This window comes from Andrographis paniculata, unplaced genomic scaffold (genome assembly GCF_009805555.1).
Source record: "Andrographis paniculata isolate CXL003 unplaced genomic scaffold, ASM980555v1 Contig69END, whole genome shotgun sequence".
Classification (NCBI taxonomy): domain Eukaryota; kingdom Viridiplantae; phylum Streptophyta; class Magnoliopsida; order Lamiales; family Acanthaceae; genus Andrographis; species Andrographis paniculata.
Window position 1 is genome coordinate 2531190 of NW_026137605.1, and position 22570 is coordinate 2553759.

General features: G+C 28.9%; 1 protein-coding gene across 2 annotated transcripts; it reads right to left on the minus strand.

Moving 5' to 3' along the window:
• Window positions 1-13935: 13935 nt before the first annotated feature.
• LOC127264108 (leucine-rich repeat receptor-like tyrosine-protein kinase PXC3) lies at window positions 13936-17549 on the minus strand. Of its 2 annotated transcripts, XM_051293495.1 has the most exons (3): window positions 17100-17549; window positions 14590-16921; window positions 13936-14510 (listed from the first exon to the last, which is right to left on the minus strand). In XM_051293495.1, the coding sequence occupies exons 1-3, from the start codon at window positions 17172-17174 to the stop codon at window positions 14185-14187; spliced, it is 2733 nt and encodes a 910-aa protein (XP_051149452.1). In that variant the 5' UTR covers window positions 17175-17549; the 3' UTR covers window positions 13936-14184. The 2 variants fall into 2 exon arrangements, with proteins under 2 accessions (XP_051149452.1, XP_051149451.1); XM_051293494.1 differs by lacking the exon at window positions 17100-17549 and having other exon boundaries at window positions 14590-17061.
• Window positions 17550-22570: the final 5021 nt, after the last annotated feature.

Below are 22570 nucleotides of genomic sequence, written 5' to 3' on the forward strand. Positions count from 1 at the left end.
AAAATGGTCAAGTTCTCACGAGGCCAGAAGACGGAAGGTACGAACCTACCGTATCCTGCCTTGATCACACTGTTGTTGAAAAAGAACGGCATTGTTCCTGATCCTGCCGAAGACGTCATCAACCTTGAAGTATTTCAACCCAAACCGAATATTCTCAGTCTGCACAACGACATCACCGACGACATCCCCCGAAATGCAACCGAACAGCTTCTTGAAGCCCGACGGATTCTTCAAGAAGTGGTGCAAGAACAAGCTGCCATCCGCATCACTCTGGGTGAGCATTGTCAGAAAATCATCCGTGCGGTCAATCTTATGCCGAAGATTGGTTCGGTTCTTGCTGATGAAGGGGAGGACCCTTCGCTTGTCTGATCTGCTCGTCCATTCCCTTTTTGGCATCTGCTCTCGAGGGGGAGAGATGTGCAAGAGATGTGCATGGTGTTTGTGTGTTTGCTGCTTTGCTACTGTTTCCTGTTACTGACTATTCCATTCCATTTGCCAGGCTGCCTGTAGCCTGTGTTTGTTTTCTGCTGGCCTGTAACAAATTGATAACTTACTGCTGTGTTTGATTGGTTTGGTGTGGGAGTGATTCTCCTGCACATTGGGCGAAGTCCCATATGCCAAAAAGGGGGAGAATGTTGGAACAATATTTTTTTCTCCAACTTTTTTTGGCATATGGTTCTTCTTGCTTTTCCCCTGCTGCCTTTCTTTGTTTCCATTCAGGTCATTTCAACAGACTGCCTGCAACTCTGCTGGTCTACTCTTCACGATTTGGGAAGCTTAGAAGAGACAAAAAGAATGAATTTTTGGGTGGTCAACCTTTGACAGAGTTCATGCAGGAATACATCATTCCACTTTCGTGCAAAGGGTTTTAATTTAGTTTGTCCTGTATGCTTTGTTTGGCTGCTTCTTGGTTTGTTATGTGGGAAGTGTTGTGGTGGTTGTATAGATAGAGAGAGAGAGAACTGTTGTGAGAGAAAGTAAGATATATCCTCTCAACCTCAACCCTTCCCTTCTCCATGCATTGAAAGAGTGCTTGTCACATTTACTTGCCGGAGACATCGTCGGAGGAAGAAGAGATTGGAAATCCGATCAGGAGATTCGTCCAAAGTCTGAGCAACCCTGCTATCTTCTAGTTGTCAGTACGAGTTCGTGACAACTTATACCTGTGGAGGGATTTTCCTAGGTGGTTTGCGTTATAGTATGGGATAAAGGAGTTTTGGGCTGTTTAGTTCATAATCAACCTTGATTAGTGAACTTCTCCTGGATTGGAATCCCCCGGATGTAGGTTGGTTATAACCGAACCGGGTTACCAAATATCTTGTCTTTTATTGCTTTGGATATTGTCCTTATTCCGTTGACAAGATGATGTTACAACTGTGATTTTACCACGCTTCGGGAGTTGGCCCATTTGGAAAAGTGTACAAGAATTTATCGGAGTAACACTTATTCCATCCCAACATATACATCTTTTATTATAAATGCAAAAATAAAATTATTTTTTTTATATATTAAAACATCAAAATATAAATATAAAATTAATGTGTCATTTTTTAGTATAATATAAAAAATTAAAAAAATATATTTGATTTAATACTTTTTAAAGAAATTTTTTTATGAAGAGTCAAAAATTTTCAAAGAAATTTTTCGAACAAAAATGTAGGTGTGTTTGTTTGGGAATTTAGATTTTGAGTTGAGATTTGAATAGTAAAAATTTTGAATTTGAATAGTTGTATGATGTGATATAAATAGGGGTTGATGTGATATTTTGAATGTAAAATTGATTTTTAGTATAATATAAAAAATAAAAATAAGTATTTGATTTGATGTTTTGGGGGAAAAAAGTAAGGTGAACAGTGGATTGAAAATCCAATCCCCCAAAACAAACACACTAGTGTTTATATAATACAAAATTTTTTTACAAATATTACCAAAAAATATAATAAAATATACATATTTAAATATAAAAATATAAATATAAAAACAAACAAAATATTACATTCCATCATATCTTTATAATTTTATATAATTCACAACAAAAATATATAGAATTATACAATTAAATAACACCCTAAAATATGCAAATAAATAATAAAAATAATTTATTTAAAAATAAAAATAAAATAGAAATTTTAATTTCAAAATTAATTTTTATGTATCCTATAAAAAAAATTAATAATAATGGTATATCCATATATTAGTATAAGAGTATATATATTACTGGGGCCTATGGGTCTGGCTAAAATTTTTTTTTACTATTTCTTAAGGCAAATTAAAATTATAAAAGAAATAAATATATTTATAATTTTATGAAATTATAAAAGGAGATTTTGAAAAATATTTGTAGTGTGAGCACATATAAGTCAAATAAAGTTAAATAAGGATGATCGAAGAGGTTAGACGCATTGTTTGATGAAATTATGAGGAAGTTTGATACAATTTTAAAAGCACATGAGATTTGATACAATTTCGTCAAATCATATATGAATTTTGTGTAGTTTTAACAAATTAAAATTAAATACATAAATATAAAAAAATATATAAATATTATTGTAAAATTAGGAAATCAATAAAAGCATACAAGACCACAAATTTTGGTGATCTAACTTGATTATGACAATCTACGACTGGTGCCGGCGAAATCAGGTATTTGCACTATTAATTTGAAAATGTTAATTAGAGGAAGGAATACGTTAGGGTGTGTTTGTTTGGGGATTTGGATTTTGAATTGAGATTTAAATAGTAAAAATTTTGAATTTGAATAGTTGTATGATGTGATATAAATAGGTGTTGATTTGATATTTTGAATGTAAAATTAATTTTTAGTATAATATAAAAAATAAAAAATAGGGGTTTAATTTGATTTTTTTGGGAAAGAAAATTAGATGAATAGTAAAAATCTCGAAAAATTCCCAGAAGAATACACCCTTAATATATATAAATACTTAGCCCAAACTGTATGTTGGACAAAAAATAAAATAAATCTAACAATAAAAATAGATTATGATCTAACCCATGCCATCTGGTTTAGAGGTGTTGCCCCAAGCCTCTGCCAAGGGCCACGCTGCGTCCTCGGACCCCAAAATGGGGGTTGCCCCAGACCCCACAACACATCAACTATAACGAGAAGAAAAATCAAATAATTATAATATTTAATTTTTATTCCTTTTCGTCTTATTTTAAAGTGTCATTTTTTATCACTTTTATTTATTTTATTCAAAAGTATTCATTTTTAATATCATAAAAGAACTTTATATATAAATATCAAAATACCCATACTTTTACAAAAATTACAAAAATATCACTATTTTATTTTTATTTTTAAAGACAAATATTTCAAATTATATTATGCATTACCATTGATTAATAAAATACTACTCACCACATTTTACTTAATTTGTCCATTTTTTTCTTATATGTGTGTCCTACATAAATTGTCTTTTTTTTTTTTTAAATATAATTATACAATTAATTATATTTTAAAATTTATAATTCATAATATTTTTAATTTAATTAAATTATTTAATTATTTTAATTTTAATTTATAATTATTTTTACTATATTATAATTATTTTTATTAATAACTTTTTAATTATTTATTAATTATATAATATCTAAAACTTCATACTCCACCTAAAGTAGATAAATTAGTTAGGATGAAAAAAATATTATTTATTAATTCACTAAAGAAAATCGCCCATTTGAAATAGGACGGTTTTATAATATTATACTAAAATAATATAAAATAAAATATATTATATTTTTTTATTTAAATATATATATATATTTTTTTATCTGTCGCTAAAATATATTTTTGTTTCCTTCTAATTTTAGCAAAAAAATATATTTATTTTTGTACTTGTTTTTATAATAAAATAAAATGTAACAATTATTATTTTTAAAAATTTATATCTAAATATTTGAGCACACAATTACACTATGAACGCACACTACCAAATAAACAACATAAGTCTCAAAAAATTACTCAAAATTTAAAATAGATCTGAAGCTATTTTTTAAAAGTTTCAAAATTTGTCTTAGATAGATGCCCGAAGAGTAAAACTCGTTGTCATTTAAGTGGTCTCGAAAATTTCAAAACCGCTGGTGTCCAATCAGAAGTTACAGCCAACAAAAGGCGTGTGTGATACATTTTTATTTGCTTCGGAATTTTCGAAGTAAATATTAAATTTTTATTAAAAAAGATAAATATCTAATGACGATGCCGCCTCCCCCACCCCTGCTGCCCTGCGGCCGCCGGAAAAGAAGCTGCCAGAAAAAAAAAATGAAGAAGGAGGTGTTAGTTAATTAATTAATTAATCATATTTGAATTTTGATTATTTTAAAATTATCTTATATAATTAACCTAATTTAGGTAAATTTTCTCTCATTAAGTCCATCACATTCAAAATATACGTAAGAAGTGACAGAAAAATCGTGATAGACGATTTTTCTTTTTAATTATAAATACTCTCACGTACGAGTTCCAACCTAAGGATTCCAGAGTTTGGCAAAATCATCTTCCCACAGTTCCAACTTATTGTTTGTTTGAAGATCTCAAAAACAAATTTAATTTTTAGCAATTGCGGAGATTTGTTTAAATTTCGTTATTTGCTTCAGCTAACATATTCAATTTGAGAATTATTTCTAACATTTGGTATCACAACAATTTTTGCCTCCGCCTTGCTTTGAATTTTTTTTTCATCAAATTCTTGATCAAGATTCGCTTTAATTTTTTATTTGAAAATATTTTGGTTTCTATTTTCAACAATTGTTTTGCGATATTTTCTTGATTAAAATCCGATCCTAGGATTTTGAGGGAAAAAAAAAAAAAAAAAATCTATTTTGAGGAAAATTTTGAATTTTATCTTGAAATTAATATATGCAAAATATTAAATTTCTGAATTTATCATGCTTTTCGATGGAGTGTTCAAATTCTTATGTAATGTCTTATGTGTACTTCATATTTGTGTCAATCTGCATGCGCAATTAATTACCTCGAGGATGCAGTTTCGTGTGAATTATTGAGATATTTTATTAGATTAATTGATGTTTTATTCGTCTTATTTTGGTGCTGTTTTTCTATGTTTTGATTAGACTTTAATGTCTCTGCAATGGGTAATTAGTTAATTGAATCTGCAATTAATGCTTGACCATACAGCCACGTAAATGTATATTGCATAAATTAGATCGTGATTTGTATATGTGTATGTATGCAACATTCAGAATCATATACACGATGCTCTGCGCACTTTGATGATTACATGTGATGTTTGTATTAATTACAGCGTCACATTTAAATTAATTAATTATTTAATTGAATCATATCACTGGTGTCCTAATTGGATTAATTAATTTTATTTTAATCGAGGAATGTTGCTACACTAGTCTCAGTTGATCATACATACATTTATATATGTGAACTTCATATTATATATTCATGATGTTTGTAATTTATTTGAAATTTTATTTAATTGGGGAATAGCCACAACATTCTCGATTAATTTAAAAATTTATTTATAATTTATTTGAAATCACATTAATGGACATCGTTGTAATTATCATGTACAATGTGATGAGATCTACCCACAAAAATCTTGTTATATTTATATACGTAATTAGGATAAAATATCGAGTTGTATTTCTTAATTTACCCACATGAGTTAAGAAAAAGAACACAATTTGATAGTTTTATTGTTAGGTTTTGTTTAAATCTAATTGAGTAATAATTTAGGTCACAGACAAGTCTTACGTCTTTAGATTCATGTCTTAACATGTTTACATTAGTAGAACATGTACTTTATTTGTCTCGTTTATTGATGAGCATGTATATTTAATTTTGCAGCATTTAATCCTATAAATTTCTCTGACATTAAGTGTGATATTCCCGAATTGACTGGTGATAATTACAAATTATGGAATGAGAGGATCCTTTTTCATTTAGGTTGGATGGACATTGATTATGCTATTCAAAAAGACGAACCGCCGGGTATTACTGAAACCAGCGAGCCAGATAAGGTGGATCTTTACGAGCGATGGGAGATATCTAACCGTCTTTCCATGATGCTCATAAAGACCAAGATCTCTGCTAGTATCCCCGTGTCTGTCAATCAGCATAATAATGTCATAGAGCTTTTGAAGGCTATTGATGAACAATTCGTCAAATCTGATAAGGCTCTTGCCATTACACTGATCATTTAGTTCTCCACCATGAGATTCACGGGTGTGAGGGGTGTGCACAAGCACATAATGCGCATGCGGGACATTGCGGTGCAGCTGAGAAGCTTAGAGGTGACCATGTCTGAGTCATTTCTTGTCCATTATATTTTGTGCACTTTACCTCATCAATACGGTCCATTTAAGATATCCTACAACACACATAAAGATAAATGGTCAATCAATGAATTGATGACCATGTGTGTTCAAGAGAAGAAGAGACTATTGATGGAAGATGATGACAAAATTTTGTCTGTAAGCTTAATAAATCCATATGTGGATTGAAGCAAGCCTCCCCGCCAATGGTATTTGAAATTTCATGATGTTATCTCTTCATTCGGCTTTGAAAAAAACGTCGTGGATCACTGTATATACCGTAAGGTTAGTGGGAGTCGTATTTGCTTCCTTGTATTGTACGTGGATGATATTTTGCTTGAAACTAATGATAAAGGGATGCTGTATGAGGTGAAACAATTTCTCTAAAAGAACTTTGATATGAAAGATATGGGAGAGACATCTTATGTCATTGGCATTAAGAACCATAAAGATAGAAATCGAGGCATTTTGGGTTTATCTCAAGAAGCCTATATCAAGAAAGTTCTAGAAAGATTTAATATGAAAAATTGTTTACCGAGTGTAGCTCCCATTGTGAAGGGTGACAGACTCGATTTGAGTCAATGTCCAAAAAATGACTTTGAAATGGAACACATGAGAAATACCTCTTATGCTTCAGTAGTAGGAAGTCTTATTTATGCTTAGGTTTGCACCAGGCCTGACATAGCATATGTTGTTGAAGTATTAGGGAGATATCAGAGTAATCCAGATGTTGACCACTGCAAAGCTGCAAAGAAAGTGATAAGGTACCTTCAAGGTACAAAGGATAGACCATGTATGGGGGCTGACGCCTGCCCAGTGCCGGAAGGTCAAGGAAGTTGGTGACTTCATGCTCATCTATAGACAAACTGATGTCTTGGAAGTGATTAACTACTCCGATTCGGACTACGCTGGCTGTATTAACACTCGGAAATCCACACCGGATTATGTTTTCATGTTGGTTGGTAGAGCTATCTCTTAGAGAAGTGTGAAACAATCTATCATTGCTACTTCCACTATGGAGGCTGAGTTTGTTTCATATTTCGAGGCTAGCTTGCATGGTGTATGGTTGAAGAGTTTCATATCCAAGCTTAGAGTCGTTGACTCTATTTTTAGACCGATCAAATTGTACTGTGACAACTCTGTTATGGTGTTTACGGCTAAAAACAATAAGAGTGAGAGTCGAAGTAAACACATCAACATCAAGTACTTAGCCTTAAGAGAACGTGTCAAGAAAAATAAAATGGTTATTGAACACGTTAGTACAGAGTTGATGCTTGTTGATCCCTTGACTAAAGGCATGCCACTAAAGAATTTCAGGGATCGCGTAGCGAGTATGAGACTTGATTATACAATATAGTTTATTTGCGCACATTGTTATTTGAGACTCTTATTCAGTTTGATGTTTTCTCACGTTATTGTGCACATTTTGTTTATTATTGAGAAAACTTGCTTAAGTTTATCCCGGAATAAATATAAGATTTATTTATTAAGTTGTGAATTTAGTTTGAGATGCTTGACATATCATGATGCATGGAAGGTAACATTCGTTTATAGAAGACCTACCGCCATGATTCGTATGTAAAGTTTTTCATTATGTTGTGATGGTTTGAGTGGGCCAAGTGAGAGAATGCTAGTTAATTAATTAATTATTCATATTTGAATTTTGATTATTTTTAGATTATGTTATATAATTAAACTAACCTCAAATTGTGACCCACTTTTCTCCCATTAAGTCCATCACATTCAAAATATACGTGAGAAGTGACAAAAAAATCGTGATTGACGGTTTTTCTTTTTAATTATAAATACTCTCACGTACGAGTTACTAAATCTACTCTCAAAATATTAGAATACATCATCGCTATTTGAGAGCCAGGGTTTGGCAACATCAAAAAAAAATTTTAATTTTTAGCAATGACTGGAGGTTTGTTTAAATTTCGTTATTCGCTTCCCTTAACATATTAAATTTGAGAATTATTTATAATAGGAGGAGCTTCCGCAACCGTAGGAGAAGAAGGAATTGCCGCCGCCGCTGGAGAAGGGGAAACTGCCCTCGACGCCATAGACGGTGGCACATTGAGGAGGCTTGGGGACAACCAAGCCTATATTTATTTAATTTTTTTTTTTATGTAAAATTTTTAATTATTTTTTTATTATATACTGAATTGCCTCATTTCTCCAAATTCATTTCATTCAAATCCTAAAATACATCTATTGTTTCTTTGTATTTAAATATTGTGCTGCTTTACATAGATTATAATACACGGATTTTATAAATTATTAAATTTATATTATATAATAATTTATTATAAAAGAAAATATCAAAAAAATATAAATATATTTCGAATCAGTCAATCATTACTACAAAATATTATATAAATATATTCTTTTTAATTTTTTTATTTTTTTACGAATTAACGATCAATGTGTAATAAAATAATAATATTTAATAGATGACAATATATTATGTACTATATGAAGATTTTTTATTTTTTTTTGTTGCCATGGATGGATTATTGGTAGTTTAAATATATAAACATATTCTATTAAAGGTTGAATGTACTTTCATTTACATAATTTATTTTATGCATCTCCGTTGTAAATATACTACGAAATATACTTGGAATAATAATATCGTCATCGTTGACATCAATTTTTATCTAATGAGCTACATATCTTAAATAAAACTTTTCACTTTTTATACGATAAATGTAATAAAATTGTGTTAAAATATTTTTATATATTTTTATTAAGTAATCCATTTTTATATAATTATATTTAATTTAAATTTATATTATCATCTACTACTATTTATCTTAATTATTATTCCATAATGTACATCAATTGAATTTATTAGTTGATTTATCACAATTTATTTAATATATATAACATCCAATACAATTTTTATGTAATTAAATATGTAACTTTTTTAACTAAGCAATTATTTTATATATAATTATATTTAACTTAATCTTATATTATTTATCTACTATTTAAGTCGATTATTATTCCATAATTATATTTTTTAAAAACTTTAATATAAAAAATATGAATAAACTTAATCATATATAATTCAAAAAATATAAATAAATTTATATATATATGAAGTATATAAATATATATATATGAATGATTGCTATGAAATATTTTTATAAGTCTTCTAACTCGGTGGAGAAGTCGGTAAATAATAAAAAAATCATAACTTGCACAAATATAAGAGCTTAAGACTGTGACTTTTTTAATCGATATTTTTGCAATACAACTACAGTCCACAAATAATACATTTACAGAGAAATAAATAAAATTAATATGAGATTGAAGTCTATAAAAATATATATATGAAAAAAAATGTGTTCCTATTTGAAAGCAATCACAAAATCAAATAAATCTATTAATGATAATACGATAAATACCATAATCGACAAAAACCTATTAGAAATAAAATAAAAGATCATGTATATTTTACATAAAATGGAATTTTAGAATATATAATTATTATTAATAAAAAATTAACATCTTAGTATCAATCCAAGACCACCAAATGTATATAACAAATATGCTTTGTAATATCTCTAGTTTGTGGCGCAATGATCCCAAAAGTATATTAACTTATCGTCTCCAAATTATATGATATTCCAATATTCTAGAACTTAAACGAACTAAAATGGGAACAACAGAGTTGTATTGCAAGAAGTGAGAGTTGCCAGAATATCAACCGGAGACTCGCCGGAAATAATGCCGGAAAATGAGAAAAAAAAATAAAGGAATATGAGGGAGAAAAAAATGCTCGTGGTGCGTATAAAATAGGTGCCTATAAAGCCTTTTTTATAGACATCGAAATAAAGATTGTCATCAAATTCGTTATTAATATCGATGTTAATTAAGTGTAATCATATCTTTAACCTTCGATAACCTCCTTCTATAAATATTAAAATTTATTTCATTTATCATGATTAAAATTTATTTATATTTAAAATAAATTTTATTATTTAATTGTAACGAATTTTATTATTTATTAAATACATATTATTCAATTTTAAAATGAAAAAAAAAATATTATACTATAGATTTAATAATTATATCATAATTTTATTTTTAAGAATATTTAATAATTGTATTAAATAAATTAAAAATATAAAATAGAGTGATGTGACAAGTATATAATATTTATAAGTATTTTAAATTTTCATAAATATATTAATTAATTATGATTGCATTAATTATATCGACTATAATTATATAATGTTAATGGTATTATATTAATTATAGTAATTAATATAATAATAGTAATTATTATATTTTGTTCTCCCTTGGTTCCAAACACTATGCAATATTTTATTTTTATTTATTTTAAACTCACTGCAATATTTTCAAATTTAGAAATAATTAATAATATTTATATACATATATTAATATATAATTTACTTTATCTCATCGCATGGTTCAAATAAAAATAAAAAAATAAATCATTTCTTTCTCCAATTACATCACTTAATATCCAAATTATCTCAAATTATCATATTTAATACTCCCCACTTAAATTTCTGTGTCAAACACAAATATTGCACGATATTTTGGACGGAGCAAGTATTTGATTGTAATAATTAAAAATTTATTCAAATAATATTGCAAAATTAACATTTTAATTATATTTTATGTAAAATATATTATTAATAATTATTTTTATTTAAAAATATTAAAATAAAAATATTAAAAATATCAAAATTCTCTAAACATTATCTAGTTAATATATAATTATAATATAATAGTTATACATTAAAAATTACTTAATAATAATTATATAAGTTTTATATAAATATGTTTGTATAATAGAGAATACATTTGTAAAATAAGTTAAAATATTTTTAAACTAACATAAATTATTTAATTTTAAAATAAATAAAGAATTATTATATAATATTATACAATAGTTTTAATAATATTATCAATTCTTTTAATTGTCAAAATATTTATTAATTGTATTAGTTATAATATTATTAAGTATGTTAATTATAATTTTATTGATTGTGCGTATTTAATTTAAATTTAATTTATTATAATTTACTTTAATCATAAAATTAAATAAATTATTTTATTATCTTTAAATATGTATTAATTACAATTTTATTAATTATGATATATTTAATATCATTTAATATAATTTTATTTTATTAAAAAAATAAAAAAATATATATGATAAAATAGCCCAACCGATCTCTTTTATATAATAATACTAATAATAATAATATGGGAGTATTAATTTTTAATTTTAAAAAATAAAAAATAAATCTTATAATATTCATGTAGCTATTTTTATAGTTTTTTTTCTCTCTCTTTTATTTTAGTTTCTTAGAAGAAAAATTGTGAAAATTAAAAATAATTTCATTATGAAACGATATTAAAATAGAATTTTAAAGACATAAATTATCCTTTTTTTAATATTTTCAATTTATGACGTTGATTTTTTTAAAAAAATTTAAAAATATTATATTATTTATTAATTGAATATTAAAATTTTTAACGAACATTTTGCCCTCCGAGCTCGGATGTTGATTCCGTCACTGCCAGCCGCCGCCGGAGATGTGGAAGGAAATAATTTGATTCGGCTGGTTTGGGTAATAGTATTATTAAGTAATATGAACAAAATATAAATGGAAAGAAATTGATTTCGGCTGGCTTGGGTAAATATTATTAAGTAATGAAATTATAAAATTATAATTGGAGATATTATTATATATGAATGGAAAAAAAATTGTATAAATAATAATTATCAATGGCCACATATAAATATAGAAAATTTCATCAAGTTACTAATAAAATTAAGAATGCATCAATCATATATTCAATTAGTTTTATTGCAAGAATTAGTTAAAGAATTAAAAATACATCAATTAATTTAATAAGCATGGCTAAAATTAGGGTTTTGTTCGTGCTTGCAGCTGCACTTCTTTTCGGCTTCTCAACAGGTTAGTTTGTCAAAATATATGTATATATATATATATATACTAGTGAGAAATTCGTGTTTTTTTATATATATTTTTTTCATAAAATATTTTTTTATATATATTTTTTATGCATCCGTTAAATTTGTATATAAAAAAATATATTTATAACTTTTCTTTTAAAGTTAAAAATTAAAATTTATGTAATCAGCAGTTATGCAACTAATATATATGTATAATAGTGAATTTATTTTTTAAATTTAAATGTAAATTAACTATTCAATTTTAAAATGAATAAATAAGTATTCTATATATACATTATAGTATATTATATTTTAATAATTTTATCAACTTTTATATATAAAAAATATTTATTGATTGTGTTAATTATAGTTTTTATTACGTATGTTAATTATGGTATATTAATTATGGATATTTAGTATAAATTTATTTTAATAAAAATATCAAAAATAAAAATAAAATAAAATAATATATTTATTGAAAACTTATATATACACAAATATATTTGAATAAAATTATAAAAATTCTATTAAATCATCGATATTTCTATCTTTATTTAAAATAAATCAATTTTTTTAAATTTAAATATAAAAATATGAATAATTGTATTCTGTTGTGCTTTATTTGTCACTTAAAAAAAGATGCTCAATTTTTCGTCACATATTTTAATTTAAGGTTGTATTTTTGGTTATTTTTTATGATACATAACAAAAAAGTGATACTATTTTCGTCCATAAGAAAAGTATGATGAGTTTTTTATGTGTAAAATTTTAAATATTAATTACTCAATTTCTCATCCAAATCTATTATCAATTTTTTTTTTGGTTTTCATCAAAATTGATTCTCGTTTATCTTTTTAGTAAAAAATCACTTTTTCTACTTTTTTTTTATCCAAAAAAGTAAAAAATTTTATTTTTACCTATTAGAGCCCGGTCAAATGAATACAAAATTGAATGACATGGGGAATATTATATTAATATCGTAGTATAAATCAATAAAAAATACTTATAATACAAATGCAATGATATTTCTAAAGTAAATTATATAAATATTAAAATATTTTTAATATTAAATATAATGACAAAAAAAAAAACAAATGGCATCTTCTTATATGACGAAAATTGTATAGTTTTTTCACTAAAAAAAATAAAAATATCTTTAGATGATTGAGAAAAAAAAAAAAAAGAGCACAAATTACGAAATATTGTATTAATGTATGACGGTAACTAATATGAGGGTGTTTGTTTTGTTTTTGGTTTGAAAAAATATTTTTATGTAAGTTATAAAAAAATTGTATAAATAATATAAAAATAATAAATGTGTGTAATATATTATTCTTTTGGGAGAAAATATATTTGAAATTTTGTAGATAAAAGACCAAAGCTTACGATTTTGCATGTATATGGACGCAGGTAATGTTAATATGGTGAATGCGAAGGTGCAATGTTGTTATGACAATCATATCGGTCGTTGTGATCCTCGGCAAGATAATGCGAAATGCAACCAAACATGTTTGGACAGTAATTGCGGCAAAGGAGGTTTCTGCAAAGTTTTCGAACACAAGCCTCCAAACCACTATTGTCACTGTTATTGCTAATTATTAATAATAAATAATAATAATAATAATAATAATAATACTATGATATGATAAGGTAACAATACCAAAGAATCAACGAGCATATTTTTCAACGACAATAAAAGTACAACATATATATACGACAACCATAACGTTCGATCGAGCTAAATATATTCAATAAATCGCTCCTTCCTACTTTCTTCACCGCTACAAATCACAAATAACTTCGCCCATTTGCATCTCCATCTCCGTTATAATCAAGCAAACAAGAATCACTCAGAGCATTCTGATCGGTTAAGGTTGTCTTCTCGTCTTGCCTTGTCTTATCATAGTTACCGATTATTCCGACCCGATTTCTCGTAACATCTCCACAACTTTCTTCATCTTAGGCCTCTTCGCCGGCGTTGTGTCCGTGCACTGCAGCGCCACCTTAAGCGCCGCCAGCATTTCTTTCCTCCACCCAAACGACACCGTGCTCAGCCGCGCGTCCAAAATCTGCTCCGGCGTCTCGCCCCTCGCCGGCGCCCCGTGAACCCACTTCACCAAATCAATCCCTTCCCCAAACCCGTCTTCCACCGGCTGCCGACTCGTAAGAATCTCGAGCAACACCACCCCGTAGCTGTAAACGTTCCCCGGCGCCGTCACTTGCATCGTATACGCATACTCTGTAATCACGTCGACAACCGTATAAGAAATCAACGATAATACATAAAGTCGAAGAAAATTTTCGTTATAGATACAGACCTGGCGGAATGTAACCAAACGAGCCCGCAACAGCACTGATGCTCGCCGTGCCCCGGGATGGATCGAGGAGCTTCGAAATTTCAACTTCGCCAACCAACGGGTTCAAATCCGTGTCCAAAACGACGTTCCCTGACGAAATGTCGAGATGGAGAATCGCCACATGGTGTAGAAATGCGAGACCTTCGGCGACGCCGATCGCAATTGCGAGCCTCGATAGCCAGTCAGGCTTCTTAGTCGAGTCCCGGAGATACTCCGCCAACGTACCGTTCTCGAAATGCTTGTGCAGCAGCAAGACAACGTCTTCGAATAGAACAAACCCGATCGGTCTCATCAAGTTGTCGTGGCTGAGCTTGCTAAGTTTTTCGACTTCGCGGATCATCTTCCCCTGATGATTGATAATTGTTCGATCCATCGATTTCAGTTTCCTCACCGACAAACTCATCCCCGACGGCATCTCCGCTTTGTACACAGCGCTGAACGTCCCAACGCTGATCTTGTTCGATTCCTTCACCGTCGCTTTCGCCACAGCTTCGAAGTCGACAGCCTGTCGAAGATTCTCGACAAACACATTCCCTGCTAATATCACCAAGCTGTCGCCGATTCCATCTTCACCCTCGCCGGCCTCGGCAGCGTCTTTCGCCGCTTTTTCTTGCCTCTCCCGCATCATGAACAGGCAAACGACGACCGTCACAGACGCAAACACGGCCAATCCCGAGCCAATCACCGCCAGCACGAGACGGTATGACACCCTGTGGTGGTAATAACCGTTCCCGTTCTTCGACTGACACGAAACGATCAGCGGTTCGCCGCAGAGCCCTTTGTTTCCGAGAAAGCTTGAATTCAAACTCTTCTGGAATGGCGCAAACGATGGTATCGCCCCGGTTAGACGATTGTTCGAAAAATTCACCTCGATCAAACTCAGCATCCCTCGGAGCGCGGCGGGAATGCTCCCGCTGATCTGATTATACGATACATCTAAAGTCACAAGCTTGTCGAGCCTCCCAAGATCCTCCGGCAGCTGCCCGTGCAGACGATTGAAGCTCAAGTTAAGAGCAATCTGCAAGTTCTTGATTCTCCCAATCTCAGCAGGAATACTTCCACTCAAAAGATTACTTCCCAGCTGCAATTCAAGCAGTTTCAAGCAGTTCCCGATCGCGCTCGGTATCTGCCCTCTGATCGTGTTTCGACTCAGCAAAAGATACTGCAGCCTCGACGAATTGCTGCAGATACTCTCCGGAATGCTGCCATTGAATCTGTTACTGCTTAAATCGAGCTTGTTGAGATTCTTTCCTCTGAAAACAGAAGTCGGGATGTCGCCCGACAGGGCATTCCCGGAAACAATAAGCTCCTGCAGATTCCCTAGCAAGCCAAACTCGGAGGGGATGGTTCCATTGAATCCGTTCGAGGCTAAATTCAAGAGTGTCAAATTCGAGCATTTGGAGAATTCGGGGGTGATTTCGCCCGACAGATTGTTGTTGTTAGCTTCAAAGTAAGTGAGGCTAATGATATTTCCAATCTCCTCCGGGATTCCTCCGATCAAATTGTTGTTGCCAATCCTAATACTCGACAGCCCTTTACAGTTCCCGATCGATCCGGGAATGTATCCACTGAACTGATTCTGAGTCAGGACTAAAGTCTCAAGCTTTTCCATATGAAAAATGCTATCAGGGATTGATCCTTCCAAACGATTTGAATGCAAATTCAACAGTTGTAGCTCAGAAATTGAACCTAAAGTATTCGGGATTTCGCCACTCAATTCATTTTCATAAGAAGTGAACACTCTAAGATTGGTTAAGTTTGCAATCCAAGAAGGGATTGAACCATTCAATCTGTTGGTATAAATCTGCAAATCCTGCAAACTGTGTAAACTCTGAAGCTCATCAGGGATCAAACCAACCAATTCATTGTTGGAAAGATTCAAGGCCCTGAGATTTCTAAGCCTGGAGAGCTCCAGAGGTATGGAGCCCTCAAAATGATTGAATGACAAATCAAGAAACTCAAGCTCAGATAAGTTCCCAAATGCAGGTGGGATGATGCCATGGAAGGAATTGGAAGAAAGATCGAGCCATTTGAGGGATTTGAGGTGGGAAATGACAGTGACATTACCTTGTAGCCTCTGATTGGAAAGATCAAGCTTTTGCACAGCTGAAAAATTTGGGGAGCAAGAAATGCCTGGCCAAGTGCAGTAATGGGAAGTGTTCATACTCCACCCAGTGATTTTCAACTCTTGCCCAATTGCAAACAATGTCAGTTCATCATTCAGGAGCTGTGATTGAGAAGTCGACAGAAGCCCAAAAAGGATGATATTCAACAAGCTCAAAAACAGCATTTTCTGTTCAAAGAAAGCAAAGCAATTTTGGGAATCAAAGAGGGTTTTTAATTTTTTTTTGCTCAGAAAACAAGAACATCTATACATCTTTAGGGGAAACTAAAAAGCCCTCCTCCCTCCATAGGTAACCTCAAAGAATAGTAATAAATACACTTGACATTTTCAGTAAAGTAATTTTTACCTTTTTTCCCATAAAAATAAGGCATCCGAAAAGTTCTTGAGATTTGGGGAAACTATGGAAGCTCCATAGATACATTTTCAAGAAATTCTTGACCCACAAAATGCAGCCCTAAGATACATTTCTGCTAATCTAATTAGAAATTCATTCTTGATCAAAATGCAGTAGTACTACTTAAAATCAGCCACAAAATGTGGGGAGGAGAAACAAGAAAAGCTGCAATTCTGGGAAGCAGTTTCAAAAATGGTGGAGAGAAAAAGGCTGATCTGACCTGCAAGAAAGGTAGGTTTCCTGGGACAAAAGAAAGAAAGAAAATGCAGTGCAGGTTGAATACACGACGAAGTGTAAAATGTTTTAGGAAAACTGATTTCAGGGGGTCAGGTGTTTCGTGCTTTTGCCACTGTGATTTATGTAATGTAATGAGGGATCGATGAAGGAAGGCTTCACGAGAAATGAGCAGTGTTGAGTCAATGAGATGAGAGTGTGATTGCTGTCTGTAGGAACATAGACAGACATTCTTGACTGATTTTTGAGAGATCCCGGGACTTGTGGTTTTGGATAAATCTGGACCGTCTATAGTGTGGGTCCAATTTGTAGTTGCGTTTGTTGTTGGAGTCCCGGGAGCTCTCTCTCTCAAGAAATGGTTCCACCTCTAATCTGAGTAATCACTTACCATTCCTGTTGATTTTTCCCTTATTGTTTCATGCAGACAATAAATGGACTTTAATTATTTACTGTTAGAGTGTAGACACTACTAATTACTCCCACCTTACCAAAAAAATTTGTTTTGTTTTTTCATTTACCGTTGGTTCCAAAATAATTATTTTATTTTCTTATTTAGTAGTCGTGGTCCTTCTTGATAACAAAATTACTCCTATTTTTCTATACTACCCCTGATTATTACTCTAACATACTATTTAAAATCTTTTAAAAAAAAAAGCAAGTAAGGGCATTTTAATCATTTATATTCTACTTTGGAAATAAAGGGAGTATAATATTTAAAAATTTAATTTTATATTTATATAATATGTTGTCTTAAAGAAAAAATAATAATCTCTCCATGTCAATTTAGATTGGTCTTTTATGTGATTTTATAATAGATTAAATAATAATAAAATTTTATTAGTTAAAATAATGTATAAGATGGTTTTAATATTTTTGTATTTTATATAAATTAATTGGATATATAATTAGATATTTGTAATTTTAGTAAAAAATTAAAAAAATATTTTAATATTAATTTATTATTATTTCTTCGATAATATAAAAATAATACTTTTGGCTGACAAAAATAAAAATAAAATAATTTTTTTGATTGAGATAAAGAAAATAATATATTTTTTTTAAAAAATACAAATTCTAAATAATAAAAATTTGAAAATTCTTCAAAAGAAGCACTCTGATGTAAACTATACATTCAAAATACATATAGAGGGAATTAAGCCATACAATAAATCTTACTTTTAGTCTTAGCTATGAATTATATAATATATTCCTTCGGTTAGAGTGTTAAGTATAGATTTATCAGCATCATATTAACTGCTTCAATTAGTATATAAAAATAGGTAAAAAAAAAAAATTAATTTTAGTTTTAATATAACAAAAATTTATTAATTTTGATTCAAATATAAAAAAATTCATCAATTTTAGTCATATTATAAATAATTTCAATCAATTTTGGTCTCATTATAAACAATTTCAATCAATTATGGTCCCACCGTTAAAAAAAACTAACGGAAATTACTGACGTGGACGTAATGGATGTGACGTGGCAGCTGACATGGAAACTACACGACCATATACAATTATACACGGTCATATTGTCACGTGACCATGTATATTCTAGTGTGTAATTATATATGTCCATGTTGTTATACGGCCATGTATAATTTTACACGGCTGTGTACTTTTCTATCTTGGTCTAAAATTTAATTTTTTTTATTATGTTTTTAAAAAAAAAAAAAATTGAATTTAGAATAGTTGATATAGTTAAAATGGAAAAAATCAATAATAATCATAATATAATTAAAATGTATAATTCAAATATAAAAATTTATAACGTGTTTGTTTGGGGGTTTGAATTTTGAGTTATGATTTGAATAGTAAAAATTTTGAATTTGAATAGTTGTATGATGTGATATAAATAGGTGTTGATGTGATGTTTTGAATGTAAAATTGATTTTTAGTATAGTATAAAAAATAAAAAATGGGTATTTGATTTGATGTTTTGGGGAAAAAAATGGAATGAATAGTGTATTTAAAATCCAATCTCTTTTGAAATGTTTTGTCTAAAATTCTATTATTCATTAAAAAAAAAAAGAAGAAATTCTTCTTACAAATATCGAATTACACAACTATTTTTTAGTTTTGTATAATATAGTAGTATTAAAAATTAATTTATTATTTCAATACAATTATATATGTCTATGTTGAAATTTTTTGAAATTGTATTGGAGTGTAAAATTAATTTTAAATACTACTATATTATAAAAAAATAAAAAATAGTTTGCAATTGAATATTTTTAAGAGAAATTTTTTTGGTAAATAGTATAATTTTAGAAAATATTTCAAAAGAACATACTTTATAAATATTTATATTTAAACTAAAATTGATACATTTTAATTATATTATAATTATTATTGATTTTTTTTTTCATTTAAACTATATCAACCATTTTAAATTTAAAATATATACTTTTAAAAAAAAATATATAACAAAAAAATAAAATTTTAAACTAAAACAGAAAGGTACACAACCGTGTAACAATATGGTCATGTATAATTATACATTGAAATATACATGATCGTGTAACAACATGACCGTGTATAATTGTACATGGCCGTGGAGTTTCTAGGTCAGCTGCCACGTCACATTTGTTAAGTCTACGCTGGTAATTTCCGTTAGTTTTTTTAACGGTTGTACTAAAATTAATTGAAATTGTTTATAATAGGACCAAAATTGATTGAAATTATTTATAATATGACTAAAATTGATGAGTTTTATATTGGAACCAAAATTGATAAATTTTGATTATATTGAGACTAAAATTGATTTTTTTTCCCATAAAAATATTATACCCTGTCCCACATAAATTGTTAATTTTTTCCATTTAGATATTTCCCAGAAAAAATTATCATTTTTTTAAAAAAAAATATATAATTATACACTTTAATCTCATTTTAAAATTAATAATTTATATATTATTTTTAAATTAAAATTTAAAAATATATTTTTTAAACTTTAATTTAAAATATTTAAATATAATTAATAAAATTTAAAAATAAATTATAAAAATTTTATAGAAAAATACAATTAAACATTTCATTTTGAATAAATTTAATCGTTTACAAATACTTTCAACTATATTACATCTCAATACAAAATTAACGTTAATTATATTCAATGAGCATGGTAATGTTTATCCTTTTATTTAAGGATTCATGTTGACAAAATTGCTTTAAATTTTGTTTAGAGAAAGGTTCAACAAAATTCAAAAGGAGGCTACTTTTTTGTTGAGGAATTTCGGATATGATTGGGAACAAATACTGCAACTATGCCTATATATATATGCCTATGCCTTTTATAATTGATATATTATTACTAATATATGCTGATGGTAGGGTTTTGACACCGGAATTATCTATTTTGTCTTTGTCCAAATTTTTTTCAACCGTCCACTAATTCCTCTTCCATTGACACGTGTTTGAATTACCTATTTTGCCCTTTGTCCAAATTTCCTTTCAACCGCCCACTAATCCCATCCACGTGTTTTAACTGTTTCACCAGCCCCCGTGCCTTTTCAACCGCCCACTAATTTCTCTTCTGTTGACACGTGTTTTAACTGTTTCACTAGCCCCTGTGCCCCTTTTATAATTGATATATATATATATTTCTTTCATTCCGCCGGTCTCACTTTTGTTGTCACTTTTTATTTTTATTTTTCATGAATGATTGAAAGCCTTCGTTCCACTTTGGCCCTCAAAAAGATTATAATAAATAAAAGGCAAACACATAAATAGATGAATTGAATCATGATTTAAATTTGAGATGTGAATATTATTATATACATATAGTGATATAGAGAGAGAGTTTGTGTGTGTGTGTGTAACAGTGTAAGTGATTATGGGAATGGGCCCATTTTCTCTTCACAAATACTCGTCTCAATTATCATATACTAGTATTTTACTTTTGATTTCTTAAAATATTACTATTATAATTGTAAATGTTTGGATATTTTCCTAGAAAGTAGTTTATTTTGTGTTGGTTAATATATATAATTAATCAATTAATTAATTAATTTTGTTTGTATAATACTCCCTCCGTCCACAAACTAACTTTCTACTTTTTTATTTGGAATGTGCAACAATTATTGTCCTCTTTCTATTTTTATACACAAAATTTACTCTTTTATCATTACTTTATTTACTCTTTCATTTTATATACACAAGATTAAGGACAAATTTGTCATTTTATAATAAAAATTATAATCGCCTAAAAATACGTGTAAATATCAAATAAAAAGTTAGAAAATAGACGGAATAAGACGTTAGAAAATAGACAGGAGTAGCATTTGATTGGGCTTGTAAATGCATGCATATTGAGAATGCAATGATGGGTGATATTTGTTTATTTATGGGTTTTGTAAAGAATAACAATATATATATATAATGGAGAGTGATTAGTTGCAGGAATAAAGGAATTTGGCTACAACTTTGGGCATTTCATGATTGCTCTTTATGTGTTGTGTTGTGTATGCAAACTTCAAACACACCTATCCTATCATTTTATTACATCTCCCTTAGCTTTTGTCCTTCACTCTAAAATTTTAATACTATACTATATATGATCCAAGACTCTTCATAATTCCCTTTCATAATAAGATTACTAACAACACTAGTCAAAAGTGTCACACATATATCTAATCTCACTAGCTATTGCTGTGGATAATCATATTTTATTTTCTCTAATTCAAAGTTTATTAAAAAAATAAGTATAATAATAATAATAATAATAATCTGAGTTTAATTGAACTTTATTCATCTCTCCTCATTGAAATTCTTTTAAAGATACAGTTATTATAAGAGCATATACAATAGTTACTTTTTTTTAAAAAAAAACTTCTATTATTTTAGGTGTTAATAATGTGTCTTCTAAGTACATTTCAATATAATAGCTTTCTAGAAATCCACTTGGATTCTATCTTTTTTTTCACTAAAACTTCGGTAATGTCTCACCCGCATCAAATCTCGTTTAAGAAGCCTCTGTATTTTGATCTCTTAAATTAAATCATTATGTATATTTTTTGTTGGACTTGAGAAAAGAAAAAGATAGACAATTAAAAAGATATCTATAATTGATTCATTTTATATATATATATATATATTCTAAAAGGGTCAAAGAGACATTAAATGCCAAATCTCTTTTAATTTACTTTAATTGATTTATAAGTTCATTTCAAAATATTTCATTTTAT